The sequence below is a fragment of the Chelmon rostratus genome, chromosome 19 (genome assembly GCF_017976325.1).
Source record: "Chelmon rostratus isolate fCheRos1 chromosome 19, fCheRos1.pri, whole genome shotgun sequence".
Taxonomy (NCBI): domain Eukaryota; kingdom Metazoa; phylum Chordata; class Actinopteri; order Chaetodontiformes; family Chaetodontidae; genus Chelmon; species Chelmon rostratus.
The window spans coordinates 16,223,575-16,251,275 of record NC_055676.1 but is presented as its reverse complement, the minus strand read 5'-3'; the positions used below and the strand labels follow the sequence as shown (position 1 = coordinate 16,251,275).

General features: G+C 42.2%; 1 protein-coding gene across 5 annotated transcripts in view; it reads right to left on the bottom strand.

Annotated features, from left to right (window-relative positions):
* The window catches only part of nedd4l (NEDD4 like E3 ubiquitin protein ligase), a 46,469-nt gene that overhangs the window by 14,395 nt on the left and 4,373 nt on the right, over positions 1–27,701 (bottom strand). The window contains exons 3-16 of one of the 5 annotated variants that reach the window (XM_041959575.1): positions 23,829–23,910; positions 22,127–22,165; positions 21,648–21,701; positions 10,797–10,832; positions 10,029–10,079; positions 8,475–8,536; positions 8,011–8,113; positions 7,153–7,307; positions 6,388–6,523; positions 6,105–6,293; positions 5,855–5,932; positions 3,593–3,652; positions 1,431–1,568; positions 200–406 (exon numbers count right to left, since the gene is read on the bottom strand). In XM_041959575.1, coding sequence (XP_041815509.1) covers positions 200–406; positions 1,431–1,568; positions 3,593–3,652; positions 5,855–5,932; positions 6,105–6,293; positions 6,388–6,523; positions 7,153–7,307; positions 8,011–8,113; positions 8,475–8,536; positions 10,029–10,079; positions 10,797–10,832; positions 21,648–21,701; positions 22,127–22,165; positions 23,829–23,910 — 1,390 coding nt within the window. Of the gene's footprint in view, positions 1–199; positions 407–1,430; positions 1,569–3,592; positions 3,653–5,854; positions 5,933–6,104; positions 6,294–6,387; positions 6,524–7,152; positions 7,308–8,010; positions 8,114–8,474; positions 8,537–10,028; positions 10,080–10,796; positions 10,833–16,291; positions 17,417–21,647; positions 21,702–22,126; positions 22,166–23,828; positions 23,911–27,701 lie in introns of those variants that run through there. The other 4 variants (XM_041959576.1, XM_041959569.1, XM_041959570.1 and 1 more) reach the window with 4 other exon arrangements.

Here is a 27,701-nt window from a genome sequence, read left to right as displayed (position 1 = left end):
ACAGAGTTAACCTGAAAGAAGGAGAGATAACATTAGAATGGTGTAATACTAAAGATGGAAATTGAGGACTGGCTGGTGTAGATGGGTGAGGATCATGATTTGATCATCTTATAAAGGGTGGAAATGGCGACACAGTGAAGAAAAGAGGAGAAAGACATGGGTATGGCGAAGCGGGACGGTACAGGTGGCTAATCCTCACCTCCAAAGGGGTGGAAAGGGTGACAGTAGGGGAGCTGAGGCTACGAGGTCGTCGGACTTGGGGCTCATGGAGGTGGTTGTTGGAGGCATTGGAAGAGGAGGAGGGGGTGGATGCGGGTGCCATGGCCGAGGCTCCTCCCGATGCTGATGCTGATGATGCTGCTGCTGCTGCTGCTGCTGCTGAGGTGCTGGCTCCGTCTTCAGTCAGCTGTCAGTGAGAATAGCACCTCTGAGGTTAAGTGAGGTTCGGAATGAGGCAAGCGGGGCTGGTTTTTGCGAAAACAAAACATGTTCTCATCATAAGCCATGCTGTCAGAGATGCTTGTCTGCCACCGGAAAGGCCTGGATGCAAGCTTTTCTCTCAGGGAAATGAGTTCCTAAAATGTCAAAAGCATGGCTCATATAGGCCCAAGAAGACAATCACTTATGTCGCTTAAAATGTAATTATTAAAGACGGGACGAAGGTTTGGGATTAGTAGCATAATGTACTGGAAGAATGAAAGTTAGTGGTACTTCCAACCCTAACCCAAGTGGCTGCTACAATGGGTAAACCCACATTTACAAAGAGCCACATCTATGCACCAAAGACAAAGCAATGCTATGAAATTGTTATGTAAATCATTTGGCAGTGTCCTCTCCTTCTGAGCAGTAACGAAAACAGATGAGAATCAGAGAAGACTGTGTGATGAGAGACAACAGACGAACACGTATAAGATAACAGGTGGTGTGCTAAAAGCAGAAATCAAAGGCTGGATTTCAAAGAGCGTTAAACATACACCGAGTTCCATGTAGCAGCCTCCCCCTGAGCTCAGACTATGTGGAGCTGCCCCATTTGCAGACAGAAAGAAAGGGAGAGACAAGTGGAAAAACAGGGCAGAAATGGGAAAAGGGAAGGGAAAAGTGGTGGTTGCAGCACCATTGCCAGGGTTTAGAAAGGCGTGACCAATACAGAGCTGCACTTCATCCAGAGTATCAAACAAAATGCTAGACAGGAGGAGGAAGACATACAATAAAGCTGGAAAGAATCTGAAACTGGACATGGAGAAAGACAGAAACAGACTTTGAGGTTGCAAAGCTGTGTCTCTTTCTGTCATTCTTTATGGCTACACAGAGGAGAAACACAGAGGGGAAATAGAGGAAGATGTCCGACACACAGGCCAAGGCCATGACAGGGGCCGAGGTAAAGTCCGGTCGCCGGCATAGAGTCCAGCCAGCCTGCAGACCTGCTGTACCTGCACAATTGGCCTAGTCCAGGTAGTGGTGCGGTTGTTATGGTTGACGTAATAAGTTCTTCCCTTGCCGTCCTTCCTCTCCTCCCATCCAGGGGGCAGGCCAGGGGTGGTCAAGGCGTAAGCAGTCGCTGAGGGAGACTGGCCAAGTGTGGAGAGAGAGGAAAGCAAAGACAACTAATCAGTACAAGCTGATGTGCAGAGAAACACGCGGAGGGAATTTTTTAAATATTTCTAAATGATTTTGCACGGAAGGAGAGTCAGGGCACAAATTACTGTCTGCGCAAGAGGACAGAAACTGATGTTTTCAATAAAGTTTAGAGTTACTCCAACATACCACGTTTTTTTTTCCAAACATCTATCAAGAACAACACAAGAGGATTGAAATATTTTCCCATTTCAGCTGCACAGCACAGAGAAAGAAACAGATTTGGAGTAAACTATGACAAACAAAGATTTCTAACTCTAAGGGAAAAATAGACGACTGCGAATGATGTGAACCTTCACAGACAAAACACAATGAGACAGAGCAGTACTAAAATAAACACCACATGGGGGAAAGAAGTGGATCATTACTACTTTGCTGAGTGAACTATTAACCATATGTAGAATAAAGATTACTGAAACAGTCAACCAAACGATCACAACATTAACTGAGTGCAAAAACAGCACACTTGAACAACATGTTACATAATTTAAGCTTAAAAATTTGATTTTTTTTATAACTAGGACCTCCAGTATTTCGATCAAGTAGGTCGTGAAAAATAAGGTTTAAAACTTGGACTCCAAAAAAGCTGGGAACCTTTTTGACATATACCGAATTGAAAAGATGATATCATTAATGTTTTACCTCACTAACTTAATTGATTTTCGTAAATATATACGTATTATGAATTCGATGCCAGCAACATGTTTCAAACAAGTTGTGACAGGAGCAAAAAAGACTGGGAAAGTTGTGGAACGCTCCAACAACACCTGTTTGGATCATTCCACAGGTAAACAGGTTGATTGGTAACAGGTGATAGTATCATGATTGGGTACGAAAGGGGCTTCCTGGAAAGGCTCAGTCGTTCACACACAAGGATGGAGCGAGGTTCACCACATTGTGAACACACGATTGGATAAAGGGGATTACTACATGAGCTCAGGGACACTTTGTAAAACTGTTGTCGGTAAACACAGTTCATTTGCAAATTATTGTTTTGTTGTGTTGTTTTTATTTACATTTTACACAGCATCCCAAGAATCAGGGTTGTAAGATGAAGTAGTTTACAGCTGTTGTGTGTGTCACATACATATTTTCACCAACATTTCAGTAAATATGAGTACCGGGTCAGACGTGCAATATAAAAGGACTCTGATCAGGAGAACAGGAGAAAACAAGATTGGGACATTCCTCTTGGGTACGTTGTATAATGCTGCTTTATGGCTTGTTATCAATGGTGGATCAGTGGCATTACTTAATACTGACTACCAGGTTGCCACGTACACACACATAGATACACACACACACACACAGATACAGAGACACACACACAGAGACACACACACAGAGATACAGAGACACACACACAGAGACACACACACAGAGATACAGAGACACACACACAGAGACACACACACACACACACACACAGACAGACACACAGACAGACACACACACAGACACACACACAGACACACACACACACACACACAGACACAGACACAGACACAGACACACACACACTTCACAGCCACTTTTGGACAACTGTTGATCTAAATAAGCAGTTAAGCACGTTGTTAACACAATCACAGTAAGAACTGAATAAAGGAGGATTCATTTGGCTATGCATGGCCTCATCAGCTGAACAAATCAATCAGCTTCCAGCAAGGATGGACGTTTTAATGAATGTTTACACAAACTTCTTCGATTCATTTCAAAGAGAATGTTTTCTGTATCACTTTTTAGGCATTGTGTTTCATATTGTATGAAAATGTTCGTATGCTTCCTTCTTGGATAACACAGCTAAACAAAGTGAACATAAATGACTGAAAGACCTTGTGTTACTTTGGACCCAAGGAAAACTAGTCAGGGGACACATGTGGCCCATCCTATGGGGTGTCTTGGAGTTACGAGGTGTAAGACTGACAGGGTTTAAACTGTATATGAACTGAGACATTACCATAGACTCCTCACCACCTGAGACTGTTTGAGCTCTTGTTCTTCTGGTCTGGGAGCCCTGCTGGTGGTAGACAACAGGGGAAGATGGTCTTTAGTTCACAATATGTTAATGTTTTCATTGCTAGAGTGGAAGCAACGGGGCAAGGGAGAGTGTTTTGGCAGCAGTGCAGGTTGAGTGAGGAAAAACTGAATGCACAAAAGGGGGAATTATTCTCAAAGGAAGTGAGGAGTGACAGAGAGGGAGGAGATTCTTGTGATTATGGGCCATGGTGGGAAAATGTAGTGGCTTTGAATATAGAAAAAAAGAGAGGACATCCACTAAAGTATACGAGCTGTGAGGTTGACGGGTAGGAGGAAGGAGCATAATCAATGTGGAAAGTAACTCCAGTTGTGATTGGTTGACATGATTACACAAAATGTGGGTTAAAAGAAGCTGTAGCAGATTGCTGTCAGTAACTTTTAAGTGAAGTAAATCAACTTTAACATTGAGGCAGACAAAGAAAAAAATATGAAGACAGTCTGAGCTGCAGAAGTTATCAGGCTTGTATTTCCCTGTTGGAGGAAAGCCGCGGATTCTTCTCCTCGACTGCAAATTTAATCCCCAACCAGTGCAGCGCCTTTAATCTCAACAACCCAAGTAGAAGATGACGTTAAAGCTACAGTTCTCTGTCCTGAAAATGTTACAGCAGTGAATTTGAATGCAAATGCAGAGAAAAACAAAAATAGAAATTGTAGTTTCAAGCAATGCAAAAGACAAGTAAAATGTCTGTGCAGTTCAGCCGGCAGTGATTTCCAAACACATATACTGGATGTTGGTCTGCTTTTTTCTAAAATACATAACCTGGAAGACAGTTAGCAACTGGTTTTGCACGTAACCTCACTGCAAACCCTACATCAGTGAACCTTAAAACTACAGTAAAAACTGATTTACTGGTTATTTCTAATGTTAAACCCATAAAAAAGCAAGAATACACGTGGACACACATGCTGAGATCTGTATTTAGCTATTCTGACATTTAAAGTCAACCCACAACCTAACCCTTCCATCTAAGGACAAGTGTGGTGATATTCTATACTTTTATTACTGTCAACAAATCCCAAGACCAAAGCCAAAAATGAATTGAATACGACCAAGTATTGTCCATGTGGCAAAAGCCTGATACACAGGAACTTCCTCCAAAGTTCCATAGGCTTCCATTGTTGTCCAAAAGCCATTAAAAACACATCAATGAGCCACACTGTTGCACTGCTTGACATGCTCCTTCATTGCCATGAACGCAACCACTGTAGTTTATTTTGGTCAATCGTCCATACACTGCTGCTGTGAATACTCACCAGAGCGCAACGTGTATACAGAATATACATAGAACAATGCAAGCCTTATCTTTTAAGGTTAACTAACTTCTAATCAGAATCGAAGGCTACTTTACCAAACAGGCAATCTCATATGCAGTAGCACCCACATACACATTTAATATCATTAGGAATGAATGACCCTTCACTGTGATCGGAAACTGCTCAAACATATGGCTTCCTCTGATGGCTTCGTAATGAGCCTACTGTTTTCCAGTCCTTCAAGACTTGGCATTCAAGGCAAAGGCTGACATCAGCACCTGTACTTTTCCTTGGCTTGACACGGCCAAGCTCACTGCTGTGACTCAGCCATGTGACAAACATCTGACTCAGATCTTGTGACAGTTTGCTGAGCTGAATCTCCACTGATGCTATGACTCAGGATTCTCTGGGGAGCGTTTGATCTGATGTGGTGCTGTCCTTAATCTTACTTGCCAATGCTTTTTACCGGAATGGTCAGTCTGCTGGCATAGGGCTGCAAAGCCAACATTTCTACAATCCATCAAACATAGCTGCGAGTGAATCACAAAGAGCAGAGAGTAGTAGTGGGAGAGGAGGGGAGGAGGTGTGGCAATCCTACAGAGGCAAGAAGAAAAGGAACGAACAGTAAAATCGAAGAATCATTAAGTGGCAAGGAAAGGTGAGGAGGGAGCAAAACCTGCCTAGTACGGACACGTTTTAAATGCAAAGAGGAGCAGGGAAAGTGATTTGATGTGTGGTGCACCCACAGCACTGAGGCATGCCAACAGAACGCAGGTCAATGAGACAACAATTCCTGCCTGATTGAGGTGTTCAGAGAACAAACAAAGGGATGTTCACTATGCCAGAAGCAATGTCACAAGGAAAGAGGGGAAGTCAAAGAAGTAAGAGAAGAAAATGGAGGAAGAAGACAGGGTTCAGAAATATGTACCATAAGAGGAGGAGCCTGGGCCTGATCACTGACACCGTCGGTCATGCTTGAGGATCGGAGCCTGCTTGACAGCTGGCCCTGTTAAAACAAAGTCAGTGGGGAAAGAACACAAAATTATCACAAGCACTTCCTGTCACTCTAATGCCTGACCCAAAAAGACAGACTTGGAAATCAATTCATACAGTTACACCACTAAGTCATTTAAATGCGGAGTAATTCAGGTTTTGGCTACTGAAACTTGCACTCTCACCAGAGCAGAGCTGGGCCCCGGCACTTCGCCGTTGCTATCTGGAGTGAGGGACAGCCTCAGGTTTAAGTCTTCAGAGAACTCCTGGGTGACGGGTGTTGGCGGGTGTTGTGGTGTCAAGACGGAGGAGGGGCCGGGCAGAGACTGGGCCATGCTGTCGTTAGGATCCTCTTCCGTGATGAGCTCCCAGGACTACGGGAGCAACAAGGAGACGCAGCCGTGAAATGATAATAACATTTTATCAGTATGCGTATGCTGTATATTTGTGTATATTCATCTCTCTCACATTGTCCAGGTCCCTGGGCTCCAGGTGCTCATTCTCTAGGTCTTCACTGATGTGACGTCTCGAACGGAAAACACGGTGTGCTTCCTGATGGATCTGCCGCTGCTGATTGTCACTCTCAGTCTCTGAAATAACATCCCTGAGGGAGAAGAAGGGATTTCAGAGAAGTTTCAGTGAGTCACACAATTAATCTGTAAAGCAGTAATACAGTAAAATTCTTCTTCTTGGACTGGAAAAAAAGTACTACTGTTAAAATTGCCGGATTCAGTCAGTTTCAGCTGCAGTCTACCACTTTAATTTGTGCATGCTCATTCTGACAGAGGAGGCAAAGTGCATTTGAGGAAATAATGGGCACACATAATAGCTGCGGCTTATGAGTCTATCAAGCTTTTGTTGTGTCTCACCTGCATAAGCTCTGAAAGGAACAGTTTGACGTTTTGAGAAATACGCTCATTAATTTTCCTGCCATGAGTTCGATCGACACCACTCTCATATCTGTCTAAATATAAATAGAAAGCTAAAGCCAGAAGATTAGCTTGGCTTAGCATAAAGTATCTACCTACCAGCACCTCTTAAACTCATTAATTAGCATGCTAAATGTAATTTGTTAATAGTCCAAAACCTGTGTAAAAAGTGCAAAAAGGAGACGCTGTGAATTTATGGCACCTATGAATACACATATATATGTAAAATATATACTTTTAAAAAGGTACTATTCAGGTCAAGCTGTAAAAATGTATTTTAAAACTAAAAACACAACAGACATACATGTTAGAGGGTCGTTTCCACTGTGTAGAGCGGTTGTTGTGGTTGACATAGTATGTGCGTCCCAGGTTGTCCACCTTCTCTTCCCAGCCTGGAGGCAATGGCGGCAGCAGCTGCTGGGGGCGCTGGGAGCCCGAGTCTGCAGACTCATCCCATCCCTGAAAGACAAAGTTCTGCATCTTTAACATAAGGGAGTGAGAGTAACTCAGTGGCAGCTCAGACCAAAGGCCCTGTGGTCACAGATATCCCAGCGAGCTGTTAACTTGTCAAACACGCATGAATATCAGCAAACCAGTTTGATTTGAGGCGGGATTCAAGCAGAGAATGCATCAAAGATGCTAGAGTGCTGTGTTGTGGTTTAAAACATTTTAAACGAAAACGCAAAATATCACCTTATTTGTGAAGCCTTTCACCTTCACCTCTCTAACACTCCTCAAGAAATCCACAGTTGAACACATACACATCCAAAAAAAAAAAAAAACAAAGTAAAAGAGGAAGAAGATCCGATTACTCTAAATAACAGGCAGTATTGTAAATGGTTTTTCCATACGCTGACCTGGAAAAGACTTTCACCAGATTTTGGCAGCGAGATGCTGCCTGAATTCTTTGAGAAAAGAATAAAAAGAAGAGCAAATCTTTCTCCTCTCACTCTGAACAAAAACTACTCTCACATTTTCTGTTGATGCAAACTGGGAAACTCGCTTTCATCTTTACACTTAGAACTGTGTGTTCTTTGCACGGAAGGAAGGAATAAAACAAGAACCTGGTTTGGCTTCAGGTTAATATGAACGAGACAGTCAAAAGGATGCCTTCAGTAGTGCTAAGTCAGCGGTTAACCAATGATGGCGGCTAAGACTTTACCTCAGCCTCCTCCCTCATCTCTCCAGCCTCCTCCTCTTGTCCTCCTTGTTTGGGCAGATAGGCCATCTTCAGACGCAGGTAACCCTTCACCCTGGACTTGTGACTAGAAGGATAACATCAGCAAAAATGGACCCACTTGAAAACAGCACATCAAAACCAGGTGTCCCGCACCCTCAGAGCCCCTAGCTTAGAAAGGCAAGGGAGTTTCCAAACTGCCTATGAGCACCAGATGGTCTTTCACCTTCAGTGTTCAGCTGACCGTCACATGAACTTGCTGCTATCTGGAGATGTGACAACAATTTGCATAGTGGTGTAAACCATGAGTAAAGTCACTATGAGTTTAACAATCTGTCAAAGTCTATTCTACTTGCTAATTTGGGCAAACAAGACACAATTTAACCTAAGAAGTTGATTTATTGGTATCAAATTTTATTGTTTACTTGTCACATCCGGTAGAAACTGACCTTCTGGGCCGCAAGAGGAAGTCTTTAAACGTGTAGGGACGCTCCATAGCAGGATCCTCGGTCTGAAAATTAAGAGGAGGCATTTGTTGACAGAAATCAATTGCACACACGAGCAAATACACATGTTAGAGTATCAAAGTATCAGAGCCATGAGTTCACATCACGGCTGGAACCCTCTGCACAGCCATCATTATGCAATAGTGAGCTTCTCCTGTTACACATTGAAAAGCAAAAAGGCATTTTGTAATTCACAGCAATCTCCCACCTCTCTCTGACTGGGCCAAACCAGTACAGACTGGCTGCTCACCACATACTGCTCTGGAACATACCACTGAATCTGACTGTCACTCTCCATATCACGAGTACAATCTTGAATGCAAAAAAAATTAGATAAAGCTGCTGCTTTTAGACATTAAGAAGTAATATGAAGTTTTGTAAATAATGCATTTAAATAACTGTATTAGAGCACTGCTGTTAAAAGCATGGAGCAATATGTTTCCTACCTCAAATCTGACTCATGCAAGGTTTGCTTTATGGTGCATGAAACTCTACTTGGAAAAAGTTTTAAGCTTCCACAAGGCAAAAGTAGCTAGCAGGTTGCTTCAGATGGGTCAGAATGGTGACGTGATTAATGAAAAGTAGAGTATCTAGGAGAAGCTTGTAAAGAAAGAAAAGTGATGACTACTGTCCAGTCACAATGAGTGAAACCACAATTCCTACAACATGTAGTCACACATAAAATGAATGAATCGACTCAAAACACACATACGATGCAGAACACATCAGCTATACAAGCACTGCAGTGGCTTATTCATGCGCCGCTGCATTTGCTAAATGGCTAAATTAAGATTCTCAGCATTAGCTGCATCAAGACCGAATATTCTCTATCCCGTCCGTCCACTGACTTCATTTCTCAACATGACTCAGCTTTTATCTGCTGCCAATTTCCTGGACCTATGGGAGCCAAATAGGACATTAATAATTAACCCCCAACCAGGTTCACAACTTAGAACTTCAGAGAGCCGGAGCCAGTCTGATAGCACAGCTCTCAAATGAGTGGAGGAGGTGCTGCTTCAGAATGGTTTGCAGGTTTACTCATTTGAGTTTCAGGTCCTGTTCCCTTACGTCAAACCTAAACTGCCCAAACTGCCAAGCAGCACACACTGGTCCTACGTGTTATTGTTGTCAAAAGCTGTTATCTCCCAGCAGCCCAGATTCCAAGTGAGAACACTTGAATGTGAGAATGTGACAAGTGAAGCTTTTTCCGTTGCTTCTGAGGGCAGCCCGCCCTCAGGACAGTCACCTCTGTTTACATTCTAGACAGCTTTCCATGTCTAACAAGGAGTGAGCTGTTTGAACACAACAACATGCTATATGTGTGGCTAGCACTTTCTCACACTCAAGACAGACACACACAAACACACTCTTTTGCCTGACCTTCACAGAGGTTGATCAGACAGAGCAAAAACTGAAGATAAGAAACAGCTGAGTATTCAAAACAGCCTGTCAGCCTGGCCACACACCCTCACACACACACATATGCATATAACTTACCGGCAAATGACTGAGAGGAACATCAACTTGTCCCAGGAAATCATCTCTGGTCTAGGAAAGAAAATGAGAAAGTCACCTTCAGCAGCTTAATTTTAGAAGTAGCAGCTTTCTGAGTGTGTCTGGGGAACACCGGAAGTTCCAGCAGGGGTAGAGAGGGAGAAAAACCACAATGTTGAGGTTAATTACCTTATGCACCAGAAGGTCCAGAAGCATTTTGTGTTTGTTTGTCACAGACGGAGTGAAAGAGACAAAGATGTTCATTTCATGGACAGCCCCATCAAGAAATAACCTCTAGCCTTTTTATGGACACCTGGAGTGATCTGATCTAAGATGGCTGCAAAACCATGAAGTGCAATTAGGTTGGAGCAATTTCTTCCACGTGTTACTGAAATTATCATGCAATACTTGCACTAGTTTGTTTTGGCTTATCTTCTCTGCCAATTAGCACAGATTTCCACAAGTGTCCAGCCAAGGAGGCTCAGTCTAGGGTTTTATTTCTGGACAAGTCTTTGGCGTCATTTCATAGGAGAAGAACCAGTGAACCCAGCAAGGAAAAATTACATCCACTGCCACCAGATTTGAAGCCAAGTCAGCCAGACAGAGGGAGAGAAGGATAGAGGTGACAACAGGGGAGAACCAGGGAAGGTTTGTGTTTCAGATTTACGAGGCCCTTAGATTTGCCCATCCTTGTGTCGTAATTTATGCAGACTGAGAGGAAAAGGGGGAGGTTGACTGGGCTGCACAGCAGCAGCCCCCAGCAGTGATTACCTGTGTGAGATGGAAAAGGCCATTCTTGGAAGAAGCCTGCGTGTGGGACACAACTGATTTAGACAACAGGCATTAACTAACAATGATGTTTGTTTATAGACGCTGCTGGCTGACAGGAAATGCTGAGCTGAAACAATGTGTGATATTTCTGTTGCTCCAGTGTTTCTCAGTTTGTGGGAGGTTGTAGGAGACTTATTGGGTTGCCAAGGGGTCAATAATCTAAAAACATTAATCAACTGTCATTACCTGAAGACTATCTAACAATAAAAGAGCAACCTGACAGTCTCAATGTTTCTTTTGAAGTTCATTCAAACTTCAAGCTTTAATATACGACAGAAGAGATTTTCAATGTTGTGGCATCTGTAAAAGTTGCTTCACTGCTGCACAAAGCAGTGCAGCCATAAAAATTAAATATGGAGTTATGGAAACAATGTCCAATTTAACTTTTTGAGGGGAGAACCCTGTATATCAACATGATTTGACAATGAAATTTGATGATATTTGTGGTCCCTTTTTAAATTTGAGTCAGCAAAGAATAGTTTTGAAGAAATGTGCATATGAAAAAACGGTTGAAAACCACTTCTTTAGTCCTCAGAGTTTACTTAAATCTCATCAGATGTAGCTTTGCATTGTCAAAAATGAATGCAGTAAAAACAAGAAAAACCTGCATGATTGCTCATTTCTTACAACTATGCTAGTTAAAGACTGATACAAGGTTAAGATATATAGCAATCACACTGGTTTATTCTGATGATCAGAAGGAAAAAATAAAGCAGTGCTGTAAAGTGAGTGCACTGGGCTCCCACCACAGTTACCAGACCTGGAATTCAATGGTGAAAGGTTACAAATGAGTCACATGAAATCCTGAGTGATTAATGCACAGGCTTGTAAACAGACACTTGTGAATGCATGCATACTCTCACACACAGACACAGTTTAAACCATTTCTTCTTGGAAAAGCACAAACCACTACTGTGTAAATTACAGCAGTATCTGTTTTCACTTCCCAAACCAACTAGACAATTCATTTACTGCTTTGCATGTCTCCCAAATAATTCAAAACAGTCAATCGTAAGCTTTATCTGAACCAGGAGAGAGCGACAAAAGCAGCCTGGACCACAGCAGTGTCATATTACACTCTTTCACATATGTTGATCTAAAACAAACAATGTGAATGTGTGAAACACTTAATGAGTTTGTGCTGCATGAATTACGTTTAGATTTACATTGAATGTTGCAAACCTGCCAAGACTTTCAGCACACAATCAGGGACATCAATGGTTAACCAGTAACTGAGAATTTTTATGGCCGATTATGCACGTTGGTTAATTTGCATACAAACACATTGTGATGCACTCCATTTTGAGGCTATCACCTAGTTGATATGCTGCTTGACTGAGACCTATATGCTGCCAATCAGTGTGGTAGAGGTAGTCTGGTGGCTTTGACAAGGCCGTTTCTGCTTAAGCAAAAAGTTCTTTAACAAAAAGTTCAGCACAAATTACCAATTACATACCTGTTAAAAGCAGTTGAGCCATTGAAAGCAAAAGTAACTGAAACTGACATCTCTAGTCCCAATGAACATTTAATCTTCACCTGAAAATCTCATTTGCTAGCATGCTTGAACCTGAAGAAAAAAAATAGCGGCACTGTTGCTTGTATGCTATGAAATGGGCAGTGGCAATGGCAGTATCTCATGGGACACATAGCTGTTTTTTTCCTGTCCTTAACAATAACAAGCATTTTAAGCTGTGGGTATGTGTATGCAGAGGGATATAATTGCAGAGTCATCAAAGGGTCATAGTTGAGCCTGCAGCTGCCTCTCAGGGCCAGGTTACACTCGGGGGGGCACTGATGACCAGTTTAAGAGACATGGGGCAGATGGACGATTGTGAAGCCATCTTGAAAAACAAATTAGTGAGTAAATGGCAAATGGGTCATTTCACCCAAAACATAAATACTCACATACTTCTAGCTGTATGTAGATAGTTCTAGGTTTTAACAGTCCAGTTTCTGAGATTTCTTCCACTACCCAAACAATGGAGGTGAATTCAACTGCATTTGTTGAAAAAAAAAAGTGAAATTTAAGTCCCAATAATCCACAGGACACATTATCAGCCATTGTCATAGACATTACATGACATGGACACTGTTTACAGAAAGAGATGCTGCTGTTTTTAACTTTTATTTTTCAACTCTGTGAGCACCACAAATTAATTACCTTTCATTCAAATTGGACCAGAGCAAATAAAACCAAACCTATCAGCACGCCTGGATGCCACAAGAAGTATGTGATGAGAATGGGTAATGCTAACTGTAGCTGTACTGACCCGCCATGCATGAAGAAGTGGTATCAGACTGTGCGTACTGTATAGAGCAACCTGGAACAAGTCCAGTCTAGCAGTGAAGTGTGAAAAGGTTGTCTCACCTACTCAACAGTCTCTGTGCTGACACAACTGAATTACAATGCCATGCACTCTGAGAGATCAGAGCCGACAGAGAAAAGCCCTTCACAACAATAGCAATATGAATCCCTCTCACATGCTACTGGACCAAAATAAAAAGAGAACCCCCCCAACCATCCACAGTCCAGTCTCAGGTAAATATAGCAAACCCAGTGGCCTACAAGAGCTCTTTGTGAATGGCAATGGGGGAGTGTCGAAGCAGGGCTGTAACGAGGGCACGACACGGTGGCATAGCTGTCTGCAGATAGTCTAGCTGGCACACACACAACACACACACGTAGTATCCCATCATGCAGGGCTTTAAAAGGGGCACTCCAACTCCAGGCAACCAGTCGGGGAAGACCTGTCATTAAGGTCTAAATGAGGATTTCCTTGTTGCATGAGAAACAGGATGCCCTAGAGTAACATAACACCATGTGTCTTAAAAAAGGGAAGGGAGAAGGTGTGTAAAATGCATTCAAGTATGGCCTAAGTGCTGATAAAAATATGACTAAAAATATGTTTTCAGTCGAAGTAAATGCATTAGATGAGAACAGTCAAAACCATAAATATTTTACCATACCCCACACTACCTTAGACTCATAACATTTGAGTTCATTGTTAGCACACTGCATTTGTCCTTGTTAGCCTTAATGGTCAGGAAGGCAAGAATAACTGGTTAATCAAAAATGCTACTCATGTTATAAAAGCCTGGCAAAGCACAAATGTGACAAAATGGAGGATTTTAACTTAGAGATTAAACCTTGGACACACGACAAAAAAATCATCTTATCTCCTTATTGTGTCAGATGATTAAACAATTTTGTGTAACGTATTAAAGATGCCAAACAAATGTTCTGTTTACATTCAGTGTCATTCACCAAAATGCAGTGTCTGTATTCTTGTATCCTTGTCTAACAAAATTATTGAATGTTTTTTTTTCCCCACATAAAATATTTGCACAGCTGGTATTTCTGGATATATTAAAACCTGTTAATGCCAGCAGCTAACATGCCTTTGCTGGTGCACTGCTGTGTATCGTAGCACCTTACTTTCACCTGTCTATCAGTGGAATAATGTGAAACAATTGGCAGGACTGTGTGTTGCGCAGTACTTAAATCAAGTACACGGCATGGTACTGTTAGGTCCATTATAATTCAGTGGTGTGGCACAGAGGTCATGAGTCATGAAATCATTAACAGGACAGGAAGGCAGAAAAAAATACTTTGCTTAAACTTAAAAAAGCAGTCTGAACAGTAAAAATTACTTGTCACGACTCGTATACATACAACCTGTGACGAGATATTATAAATAGACGTCACAAGCTAAAAAGGTAGGGAACCACAAATGTCCTGGTTGCATATACAGAAAAAGTAGAATGCATGCACAATATTTAAGTTTATGTTCTACAACCAACATTTCTGAAAAAGATGGGAAGCTGTGCAGAACATAAAACAAAATGTGATAATCTGCTGATACTTTTTGACATATAATCTATTGAAAACAGTAAAAGTAGAATGACAATACATTTATTGTTTGACCTCATCAGCTCCATTGATTTTTGTAAACATCTGCTTATTCTGAATTTGATGCAGCAACACATTTCAAACAAGGTGGGACAGGAGCAACAAAAGACTGGGAAAGTTGTGGAATGCTCCAAAAACACCTGTTTGGAAGATTCCACAGGTAAACAGGCTGATTGGTAGAAGGTGATAGTATCATGATTGGTATGAAAGGGGCATCCTCGAAAGGCTCAGTGACCACAAGTGAGGATGGAGCGAGGTTTACCACATATTACTACATGGGCTCAGGGATACTTCGTAAAACAGTTCTCAGTAAACACAGATTGTTTGCAGATGATTGCATTCTGTTTTATTTACCTTTTACCCAGAGTCTCAACTTTTCTGGAATCAGGGTTGTAGAAACTACTGGGAGTAATCGTGTTAGAGTCAATAGCAGCCCCAATAGCAGCCCCGTATTATAATAACAATATAATACTGTTATTTAAAGCTGCAACTTAAGTTTCAGTTTATTTTCCAGGGGTACAGAACGTACTGCTGCTGACAAGTCCAATATCCAAAGTGATTTAAGAAGAAGCTTGAGAAAGATAAATTAGGTAATATGACACATTGACTGTAAATGTGTGACCTTTACTTCTGTTTTGTTTCCAAAGCTTGAGTTATATAAATGAAAAGGAGAACAGACAGGTACAGCAAAAGACTTCAGGCTTTCAGGATACTGATAGCTTGTTTAACTTCTTGATCAGTGTTTGGGCCATAACAACGTCTTAGCTCTCAATCACTCATGGCGCAGCTGCGAGGATACGGATCCATACCAGCCTAGAGCCAAAGAAGACATGCCGCCTGCCCGCTCTCAAAATCAACAACCACGCTCGAAACAGACTAAAGATAGAAACAGCAAACTCTCAACGAGCACTGGCTGCAGTTAAGGGTATTACCAAACCGAAGTGTCACGTTTCTGTGAAACAGTCGGCAACAAGTGCATGGAGAGAAATTACCCATTCCTGTTCCTGTTTTCCTTTTATGACTGAACTGGCCGATGCGTGTAAAATTTCAAATGCCTGTGGTCGTGAAGTGAAAGAAAGCCAGTGTGTGTGATTTAGCTCAGCAACCATGTCTGTGCTTTTCACTTCCCAGAATGTCACCACCCTCTTCCTGCACCATACGGATCTCTCCTCATCTGGGCTGAATTCAACCAGTAAAATAAGTGAAACGCCAGCAACTTCGCAAATTCGGTGTAAAATACTAAAGAAATGCCAAAAAGTTTGCAGAATTTAGGCATGTAGGTATACATTTCACCCTCAATCTCATTTGTTATGTCCATGACCCTACTACATGGCCCCCACCCCGTTATTCTGACCACATACAAGCTATCATGTCGCAGAGTGAGATGACCCATCCACTTTTTGTCGTGGCTGCTCAATATTCATTCCATTCCTATAAATCTCAGTGAGAAGTCTTATCTACAAATCTTTTTCCATTTAAAAACTTTTTCACTAAACCATCCCGCTAAAGTTTTTCAGTAATTTACCTTGGGTTTACTCCGAGTCGAATCATTGCCAAGGCTCACATCCTGATCTCCACCTCCGCCTGGGGTAAAATAGATCTTGAAATGAGGCTGCCTTCTGAAAGTATCCTGACTGATTTTGAAAGTACAACCATTAGATCTGTTTCTTGCTTCCATTCTTTGACTCTCCGTGTCTGTTTGGTTTTCCTCTACAGCCTGGCTATCTGCACCAGTTTCCAGGTGTTGATTCTCCAGCATCAGCCTCTGATGAGGCGAGCTTCTCTCCAGTCGAATTCTGGGGTAATGAACCATTCGGCTACCTCTTGAGCTGGCAAAGCCAAGATCTGTGCATTCTTCCTGGGATGCAGCAGCCTGTTGCCTGTCCTGGCTCTGGTCCTGGTTCTGATTTTGCTGGAGCTGAAACACAAGTCTCTGTGTTCCACCATTAACGACAGAGGACTGGTCCAAGCTTGGCTGCTGGACAGACCAGCCAGTACCACCATAAGGGAGGATTCTGAAATGCTGGATGTCTGAACCATCAGGAGAGTTCCTCTGGATACAAATACCACCAACACTGATACCAGGTTGACCTCTGCTATACACAGTATGGCCATTGGAACCAATACTAAAGACCCTGCGCTTAGGCAGCTCCGGCTCTGCCACAAAAGCTTGTGAGTTTAAAGGGTCTGGGCTGTAGTATGGAGGAGGCGGATGTCGCGGAACATCTGCTTCCATGTGTGAGTCGGCGTAGGCAGGCGCAGGTCCTGGAGGAGTATAACAGGGTGGCGGGACATCATCGGCATGACCGCGGGCATCTCCATTACGTGATCCATTGCAGCGCTGGAGGGAGATGTGCATGGAGGAGCTCTTGGTGGGCCGTTGCTCAGCATAGGCGGCGAGTTGGGGTATGAACATGGAGGAGCTGCGCTTCAGCGAAGGCTCCGAACGCGAACCAAACGCTCTTGGTGGTGCATGCTGCGCAGCTGGCTCCTGAGAAGGCCTTGATACCGGAGGAGGCTGCACGCTGAGCGGCATGACCAAAACATTGTCTCCCTGCTGCTCCTCGGAGTCTCCTTCCAGCACCTCTGGGGCTGTGTTACTGCGGCCTGAGCCAAAGTACAAACGCAGACGTTGTGCCATTTTCACCTCACGTCCCACAGCTCCCGTTCCCTCTCACTTTCGCTCTGACTGGCTGTTTGGTTCTCTCCTCTGGCTCCCGTCTCCGTCTCTTACTGTCGCCCACTTCTCTGCTTTGGCTGACTAGATGACTGATCCCCTTTTTTTTCCTTCCACTCTCTCTCACCCCCCCTCCCTCCCACCCTCACCGAGTCTCTTCCACAACTTTCCTTCCCACAGTAAACTGTACAGAGGAAAGAAGTCACACCACAAAAACTAGACTGCCACTGCAAAAGAGCTGACAACTTTACACTGCGCACTCAAAGGAATGGCAGAGTTGAGGCTGATGAGAGGAAGGGTGAGGGGGAAAGAAAAAAAAAGAAAAAAGAAGGATCCCTGTATGCCAGACTCTTAGCACTACCAAGCACTAGCGACAGACAGCAGAAATAGCCTCAGCCGAATGACGGCCAGCATTCCTGACATGATTGGATAAGAGCGGCCGGCGCTCCTGGTTTCCGAGGTGACAGTGGGTTGCTTGTCAGTCATGTGACTACAAATGGCTCTGCCGCCTCTTGTTACGACCCCACGCTGCCCTCAAGTGCCAGCTGGCCCCCCAAACACATCCTACTTGCCACTGTCCATCCCTTCCTCCATTCACATGATCTCTTTCTAACCCTCATGCATTCCCCTGCCACCACGCCTCTTATAATCTCCTCACTCCTACGTACAAGCAGTTTCATAGTTTTTAACCCCGACATATTACTTCTTAATTTTGACATTATACATATTCCTTTACCTAAAACTGCTCTCCCACTATCTGAGTGTAGCTCAGTTTCTTGTAGTAGCGCCAAATATCTTTCTCAAAACACCACTGCCTTCACCATTAAAGATAACTAAAGTAACTTAACGCACCAGTGGTAAATATGACCTCTACCATCTACACTACCCATTCACATGGATCTGCCTAAGCATTCATCCATTGGACCCCTGGAGAGGGAAGGAACAGGGCGAGAGAAGAAGAAATGACACATCTATAAACGTGTTGTAAATAAACACACATTACGACATCTATATCCTTTTTCGCCAGGCACACTGGTCACAACATGTAGTGAAGATTTCTTTGCTAAATTGTCCCACTAAAAGTGTTAACCATCAAATCTGGTGGACAAATTGAGCCCTGTTACTTCTTCTAGCTTGGAAACATAAAAAAGATGCATAAGGAAGTTGTTGCTAAAAATGGACCAGAAAAAAAGACAGCAGCAGAGTAAAGAGCAGAATATCTGACAGATTGCAGCTTTGATAAGGCAAACAGCACAGCTCTCTCTAGAGAAAGACATCCAAGTCTCCTTCAAACGGAATAAACTACGCTGTCTCCCATACACAGCCAAACTTGACTGTCTGGTGGTTTTATAGGCCACTCCGTTTGCATCCAAAAACCGCCCAAGATACAACTCAGCTGTGTTCCGAGCTTGCGATGCTGAAATTAGGCACACAAATTACGATGCTTAAGCACTTTTAATATACGATTTGGCTACAATATGAGGTAAAACAGAGAGACGATTTCACAGCAGAATGTAAATTCATGAGAGCATTTTTTCTGCTGCTAGGCAGCAAAGTGATTCACCAGTGGATCAACATGAGAAAACAGAGGTTTCGGGCTACTTTGACCTGAGGCCAGAGTTAGCGGGGGAGCTGTCTGCCCCCATGCACAGAACTGACAAACTCCCTATGATAATCTGTTCCAACCTCTATGACTGGTTCAACCTATGGTTTAGCCCTCAGTGCGTCACCTTATGTGTTTCAAAAAAGCAAGCTTCAAACAAGTTGACAGCCAAGCCACTGATGATAGGAAAGAGAAAAAAGGAGGACAAAAACAAAAAGAAGGTTCTCCATTGTGGACAAGAGGGCATCAAGGAGATAGGCGATATTGACTGGAGGCACAGAAACAGCCAAAAGGAAAAGACTGTAGAGCAAAAAGAAATTGTGGCTTGGCAGCCGGTTACACTTAGTGATGACACACTGCCTACAGTGTTAGGCACAGTCAATAAATGTGTGTGTGAAATGTTATGGAGAATGTTCTGTACAAAAGAAACAAAATGCCAGTGTGTGGTCCAATGGCAGCCAGCCCAGCTTGCCAAATGACATAACATGCCTGCTTCAAACAGAGCACTACACTGTACGTAGGCCTATTCTTTCTTTACATTCTCTGTTAACTGTCAGTCTCGTGTATAGCTCTTCCATATTTCATGGGCACATGTTTCAGTTGACACCTACACGTAAGTAAACCACAACCTCTCATACATGTTATAGCACAAAGCTTCGTCTAACTTTTCATCTCTTCTGACAAATAAACCATAAAATTAATGGATGCAAGAGAACAAGCAGCCCCTTCAAAAAAAAATACTGGCCAGTGGTGGAGGAGCTGCCTTGGCATGCACCTAGCGACAGAAGAGCACCTCCTCAGACATATAAGGAGAGGAGCAAGCTTGAGGCTGCCTGTGCTGTGCCTTCTTGTGTCATCCTCGGCTATACGGCAACAGAGAGCTCTCACTGTACTGAGGGAAAAATTAGAGCTGCCCTTTCCTTGGTGGGCTGAGGGCCATGCAGGGGCGTGTAGAACATGCACACACATCCCGCACCAACATACCACTGATTCTATCAGTACATGAAACATGCAGATCACTGAATGAGAGTTAGACATAAAATGCACCTATCTCTAAGTTAAGAGGGAAAGTGCTGAACGTGGTGTTATAAAATGACACTCCACAAGCTCAAATCCTTCAACCTCCCACGTTGGTCCTTAGTGCATAAAAGCAGTAGCCCTGACCGTGTGAGGCCCAGACTGAATACGCCTTACCCAGCCAAGAACATCAATACTAAGCTGGACCGCATCCGCTGCTTGTTTTACTAAACATCAAACTCAAGATGCAGACCCCAGAGTTACTGGGAAGTGATTAGAAACAAATATCGCTGCATTCCGAAACCCCTTTCAGGGAAGCCTTCAACTCCTTCCACAGAACAATGTCTTCATTATGTCAACAGCCACTTCACCCACCTCACTCTCCTCTGAACGTGGATGACCAAGGTGAAGGTTCTAGGCAACAGCGAATAAGTGAAATCATCATTAAGACCTACTTATGCTATTTTTAATTGCTGCAACTCTTGACACTGTGCAGACATTTAATCTAGTTGTCATGGCAACTGGGCTTAATTTCACAAGTCAAGGAAGCCAGTGTTCTCGTCTGTGGGGGAAATCTGAGAAATTTGACATAAGAGGAATGTAGTTGTTGTTAGTGGACTACAGCCTTAAAAGCAGAGCAATGAAGCTAGCAGCCAAACCGGCCGTACACTGCCTCTGCTCACTTCTCTTCCACATGTACTGCAATACATTTCTTTGGCTTTAGTTCTTTTGACTGAGCATATGGTTTGAAATCCTGCAATATCAAATCTAGCAATGTGCGAGAGAGTTCACAAGAAAAGGACTGTGAAGACACGGGGGTGCAGATAAAGTCAATATAATACATCCCAGGTTGTTGGTGATCCCTGTGGTGAAATAAAAGCTGAGCTATTCCGGGAAAATTACTTGGAAAGACGTGCAGCAATATCAGTTTTATAATCATCATGTTTTACTTGGTGGCACATTAATGTTTTATTCACATAACTGAGACTAAACCATAAAAGTAATACTGGGAATCCAATGTCTAAAAATAAAATCTAAATAGTCTCAAGTAGAAACAAATTACATGTAAATTCAAAGAAGAATGAGGATCCTGGTGGTTGGAAATACTCCATTATATAATCACGTGTTCACAAAGCGGTGAACCTCTCTCCATCTGTGCTTGTGAACGAATGAGTCTTTCCAGGAATCATGATACAATCAACTGTTACCAATCAACCTGTTTACCTGTGGAATGATCCAAAGAGGTGTTTTTAGAGCATTCCACAACTTTCCCAGTCTTTTGTTACTCCTGTTCCAACTTGTTAGAGACGTGTTGCTGCATCAAATTCAGAATAAGCTGATATTCATAAAAATCAATGAAGCTGATATAAATGTATTGTCCTTGTACTGTTTTTTTGAGTATATGTCAAAAAGGATTAGCAAATTATCACATTATGTTTTATTTATGTTTTACACAGCGTCCCAACAATTTTTGAGTCGGAGTTGGAAATAAATCTACTCCTGACAGTCTTGAACAACAAATAATGTGTGACATAAGCAATGGGGGGGAGTGAGGGGTAAGAAGTTATAAAATGTGAATCTTACCAATCTGTTTTCATCAAACACCTCAAAGAGTAGCCTGTGATTCTGCGGACACACCTGTGTTGGCAACAAAATAACAGGGGAGATAATACAGAAGTCAACCAGTGGTTATGTGGCATGCAAAGCCAATGCAGATGTACATGCAAACAAACACCTCGTAGGCAGCAGCCTGTTTGCTTCTGCGTCAAATAATACACAACTACAGTGGCTAGCAGCGAGTCAATCTTATAATCTTTACAACATAGGACTGAACTATAATTCTTTCACAAATAACCAGTGGAGAATAATGATGCACATGTGGCTAAGCTTCTAAAGTCTGACATGGCCTGTTTGATTACAGTGGTGGAACTCAGCTCTCAGTTAAACTGCAACCAAAGATTAACAACTCTAACACAACCACTCTAGAGTAAACACGGGCAATAACAGACCATCGTAGGGGAGGGCAGTGGGAAGAAAGGGAATCTGACGCATAATGAACTCACTCTGAAGTAGAATTCCTCGTTCCATTTGGGATTGAGGGTCTGAAACAAAAGGCAGAGATGCGGTTAGACTAATAATTAATTAACTGTGTATTAAAGCATGGGGAATGGCATCATTGGTTTACACAGAAAACACAGCAGATGTATGAAACCTGCCAGGCTCGTCGTGAGAGGAGACAGCTCAAGTGAGAAATTAGGCTCAGTCTTGTGCGTCAATGATCCTCTTACGCTAGTAGAGGAAGTTTGTAGCTCTAACATGTCCCAGTGATTGGCGCTAGTCCCTAGATTAACAGCCATAAGGATTCTCACCTACTTTCTGGATGGGCCAGCTCAGCATGCGAATGCACCAGCTCTCTCCTTCTGCCTCACACATTTGATATTTTATTGGATTGAGAACTATGTGACAGAGATCGTTAAAATTCCTTCGGTGATTGGAATGACTTAAACACTAGAATGTCAATGAAGCCTTAATTTCACGTCACTCTGATTAATAAACAATTTTATGGCAGCTATAAAATAACATCTCTGCTAAAACAACTGCTGACATAACAGAGTTCTAAACAAACTCACTGCCCTTTGACAGAAAGTCTATGTAACACTTACATCTGTCAAAATATCTTGATTAAATAATGAGATTTCCCCAGAATGCTACACCAAATATCAACATTTGGTATAAGATCAGGGTTACTTCTAGCTGATGTTAGTCTCAGACTGGCTCTTCCTTCTTTGTCATCTTTGCCATCATGTTTCATGCCATCTTGCCACAAGCCAAACTCTTAGCTTCAGCAACAAAGATGCCATGAAAGGTGTCCCACTTAAAGACACACAGAGCCCACAGAAGAGCCGAGCAGTGATGCTTCTTTTTCTGCTCCACATAGCAGTGCATTATCAGCTATTTATATCCAATAAGGCAGCCATGGCCACTGGCAGCATATGTTTGCCTGCATGGAGGCCTGAGCTGCCTGACTCCAGCAGAGGGTTGGTGGCAGCTACATGTGGCTATCCTTAACGATCAAGGAAAAGGAGAAATTTGCAAAGAAATACAAAGCTGCTTGCAGAGTCAGGCAGCATGAGAGTGTATCAAAGTTTTATCCCTCCATATACTGTATTTCCACATATCCTTGCCAGTGAATAACACACATTACATGTTCTGTACTATATGTGAATTATGACTTCATTTTAAAACATATAGGCCAGATTATTACACAATGTGAGGAATGAGTACAAACATTTGGTTCGAAATAACAGCCCACATTGATATTAAGATATCCTCTGAATAGAGTTTACACCAATGGCAAGTAATAGCTCCCCCTGCTGAGAATAGACTTCCTCCTCAAAACAGGCCACTGGGGGAAAAAGGGCTTGCCCAATGTCTCCCTCTACACTCCCCTGACTAGGAAAGGAGGCACCGCCTTCTGGTGATTTCCTCTGTTTTCCATCTCTCAAGATGATACGATTGTCTTTACATTAAGGAAAAGTGGTGCTAGCATTTGGGGGTGGGATTAGGAGGTGATCTCAAACCTGTGACTTAAAAGGGGAGTGAATAAAGCCACATGTAAGAGACTGCAGCAGGAGTGGACAAGCTGATGCAAAGAAAGTTCATTAGGTCTGAAGCAATGAGCCAAATGTCTGTGCAGAATACAGGAGGGAGCAACAGTATGCTACAGACGCATGCATCAAAGCCACTTCTTTCCTTCGGACCTACCTTTTTAATGGTTTTTGTTTGGACTAAGGCAAGCTCTCTGTTTTCATCCGCAACATAGAGGGAAAGTTTGACGTAAGGATCGCTGCAGAGATAAAAAAAAAACAAAACAAAAAAACAGGAATTAAAAAAAAAATTAGTGGTGTAAAAGCAATCTTGAGCCTTTCAGTTCTCACTTTGTCAGGGCTCATGATCAGGGGTCAGCTCCACACAAGCTTATGAGTACTTACCAATAATATTACTAATATATATATATATATATATATATATATATATATACAGATGGTATTGTTGCTGAAAGAATACATCTAATTCAAAACACCAAAACAATATTTTCCAGTTTCTAAGAATAAACATTGGTGTTTTTCCTTTCAAAATAAGTCAAAACATAATAAAGAAAATTAACTCAATTTTGGTTTAAATCAAGCAACATCTGATTAAAAAGTACAACTCTGTCCAAGCATTACGTGGCAACTTTACATACTTGGCAGCTTTTGATAATCTGGAAGAAGACACAGGTTTAGGTAGAGCTGGGCCCTAAATGATATCCATACAGGATCATGATCAAATTCGTGCCGTCAACAAAGATCAACCTCTGACATTTTTTTACTTGATAGTGGCCTTTATTCTCACCAGTGGCAGAAATTTGTGAGAGAACACAATGATGTAGCACACATGCACAATAAAACTAGAGTAACACACCCAGATCTACATGCACAACGAGAACATCGCAGAATGTCACACAGCAAAATATGGCCAGATAGACCAAACAGCCTATCACACAGGAGACAAACGCAACAATGGTCTTTTTTACTTGTACGTCAAAAGAACATGCCAATTTCCCACCAGAAGCACTGTTTGAGCTACCGGTGACAAAAGTGGAGGTGAAAGAAAACAAAAAGGTTACATGGTGTCAATTATATCGAAGAGGCTTAGATGTTTAAATACCAACAACATGCAGAGAAAGAAGGCCTGCAAAATATCTTTCTAATATCTTTTCCATCATCTGAAAAGGTGCCATCTCAACGACCACATAATTATATGATACAAAGCAACTTGAATTGTTTTGTTATGGCAGAAAAAGCATGTTTGCAAGGTCAAAAATGTACATTTATGTTATTCAAATCACATGATCACATCTTTTGCCATTTCGCCCAGGCCTTAATATAGGTCTTAAAGGAAATTTGGGATCCACATTTAATACAACTACAACACACAGTGGACCGTGCACCCAAATGTGCATAACCTTAGTTAGTCCTACTTCCAATGTGACATCATTTTAACTGTGTCCTCAGGTGCAGGAACCCATGTTGCTAAACTACACTCTAACACACTGCTTGTTTCCAGACCTGAAACCTGAGTCCGCCACGACCAACCCAGCAGATAAAAACTGCTTGCATTTGGGAATTGTGAGATAAGGCTATAATGTCTTATTGACAAAGCAGAACGCTAAAAATAGAAACTGCAAAACATTTTGAGGTGAGCGGTGCAAATAGTAAGCAGCGTATATGTGACTGTGCTATTTAAAAACAGCCAATTGGTGTATTTGAAAGCGCTGACAGGGTAGAAAGTTCTGGATAGAGTCGCAGAGCTGAGACTATTCACCAGGCAGACCAATTACTCTATTGGTCTCAGTCCCAGCAGGCAACACAAGATACAGAGTCAGGTTATAACCTTTCCAAAATCTGCCTTTGAAGAAAAACCTCTCATGAGTCTGTGTGTGTGGTGACGGTGGACATTTTTTAATCAGTAACTCGCCACATTCCGACGTGAAACGTTTTAGAATAAAGCCAAACCTGGATAACAACATTACCTTGCTACTTGTTCTGATTTTAATCTTTATTTTTAACACATTTATATGCATTCCTGTTGTCTGCATACATTTTTTGCATATATTATATAAAGCAGGTGGTATCTGGAGAGGTGGCTCTGTCAACAAAAACAAACATGGTGGCACATTCTGAGTTGTACTTGTCTTTCATAATAGACGATACAATAAATAGCTACAACTACAGTTGCTGCTCTGAATGGATAAGAGAAGGGAGATGACAGACTTTGCTCGAGTGCTTCAGTAGAGCCAAGTAAGGCAAGCCATGCTGTCTTACCTGGCTCACTCCTGCTGAGATCTAAACACACGGTGAGAGGTCTGATCCCATCACAGTGGACAGCAAACCATGTCATGGATGCTTTTCACTGTGCATTTCATGTTTTTTTATACCCAACAAAGATACAATACAGACTCCAATATAATAGCTAAATTCAGAGTAGGGCTGTAACCAATGATTATTTTCTTAATTGATTGTTCTGCCGGTTATTTTTTTCCATTTTGAGATCAAGTTTTTGATGTACAAAACGTCAGAAAGTGAAGAATGCTAATGCTAATCACTATATCCTAGAGCCCAAAAATAACTTAATATAATGTCTCATTTTGTCTGGTCATCAGTTCAAAAACCTATAAATATTAATGTTACAGGATACTAAAATGTTTGTTGTCCTTATTTTAATCTGTTTGTCTATTTCTTTTTTCTTTTAAATGCTTCTCTATGAGTATGTGTAAGTACATTGAGAACAACTTAAAACCAAGTCAAATTCCTTAACTGTGTACACATACTTGGTCAATTAAGCTGATTCTAAAGTGATTAATCGATTATCCAAACAGTTAACGCACAATTTTCTGTTGACCTACAAATTGAGTAATAATCTGCCTCAGAGAGCTCAACGTTTCCCATACAGCTTAATGCTGTACTTGACTGCACATCTACTGCATGACCTGATATAACTTCTATCAATGTATACACACATAATGTAACAGATAGTGTGTTTACCCGATGTGGAAGCAAAACAGCAAGCTGCAGGCCACATCAAGGACAGAGGCACATCATTTAATTCTTCACACCAACACAATATCTTCCCAGATGGCACCGTGTTAGTTAAAATCTCTCTTTTTCCCATGCTCTGGGTGGAATATATTAGTGTTATGTGTCGCATTTCCTGTGTGGTAAATTACATTTTGATGGCGGTGGCTAGATTTAACACGCATGGTTAGAAATTTGATTTGACTCAGATTTCAAACCATCTACGAATGTGTTTCAAATCTGATTTGCCACAATCACTTTCCATGGGATTTTTTTGCCCTCCAGGATTGATATAAGCACTGGTCTAATTCCACCATGGATGTACCCAAAATTAGATTTGAGCTGCCAGTTGGAGCGCAGCCTTACATTGATTTAGGAAGTAGCTGAGAAGTAGCAAAGGAAAAAGGCAGGAGGAATGTGAAATATTAAAAAATGAGCTGCAAATGCACCCCAAGCTAAACTGCAGTTGCTTGATTGCTAATTAGCGTCTCCAGGAACCCCGCAGCCTCTAATTGTGTGCTTGTGTGGTTCTGTGATGTACTGTGACTAAACAGAAACAATGGGCCTACTGTATCTAGATTGCAATGAGACTCCTTCTTGTCTCCTTCCTTCTATCAACAGAAGTCCTGCTGAGGGAGACAGGCTACTTCAGGTCAACACTGGGAGATAAAAGCTAGCATGGGTCGCTGGATTCAAATGGTAGCTCGATCCACTTGTTGTTTGACTACATGCAAGGTCCTCGAGTTTCTATCTACACTTCACAAAAACAACAAAAACAAAGCCTAGGGGTGTTTCATTTACACAGAGCAGAACACAATAGAACAAAGTAGCTGTATTACAGCATACAGTAGCAACAGAAACAGGTTTGGAGCAAAAAGAGGAAAAGAACAAGCCAGCACTGTTTGAGCATCTTATGAGGTGACAGACTGCCAAGTCAGCACTGTCTCCTGTGGTAGCTAGCCACACATCGAGACCTCATTCAGTGTTTCTTCATTACAGTTCAGATTTCTCCTGAGCCAGG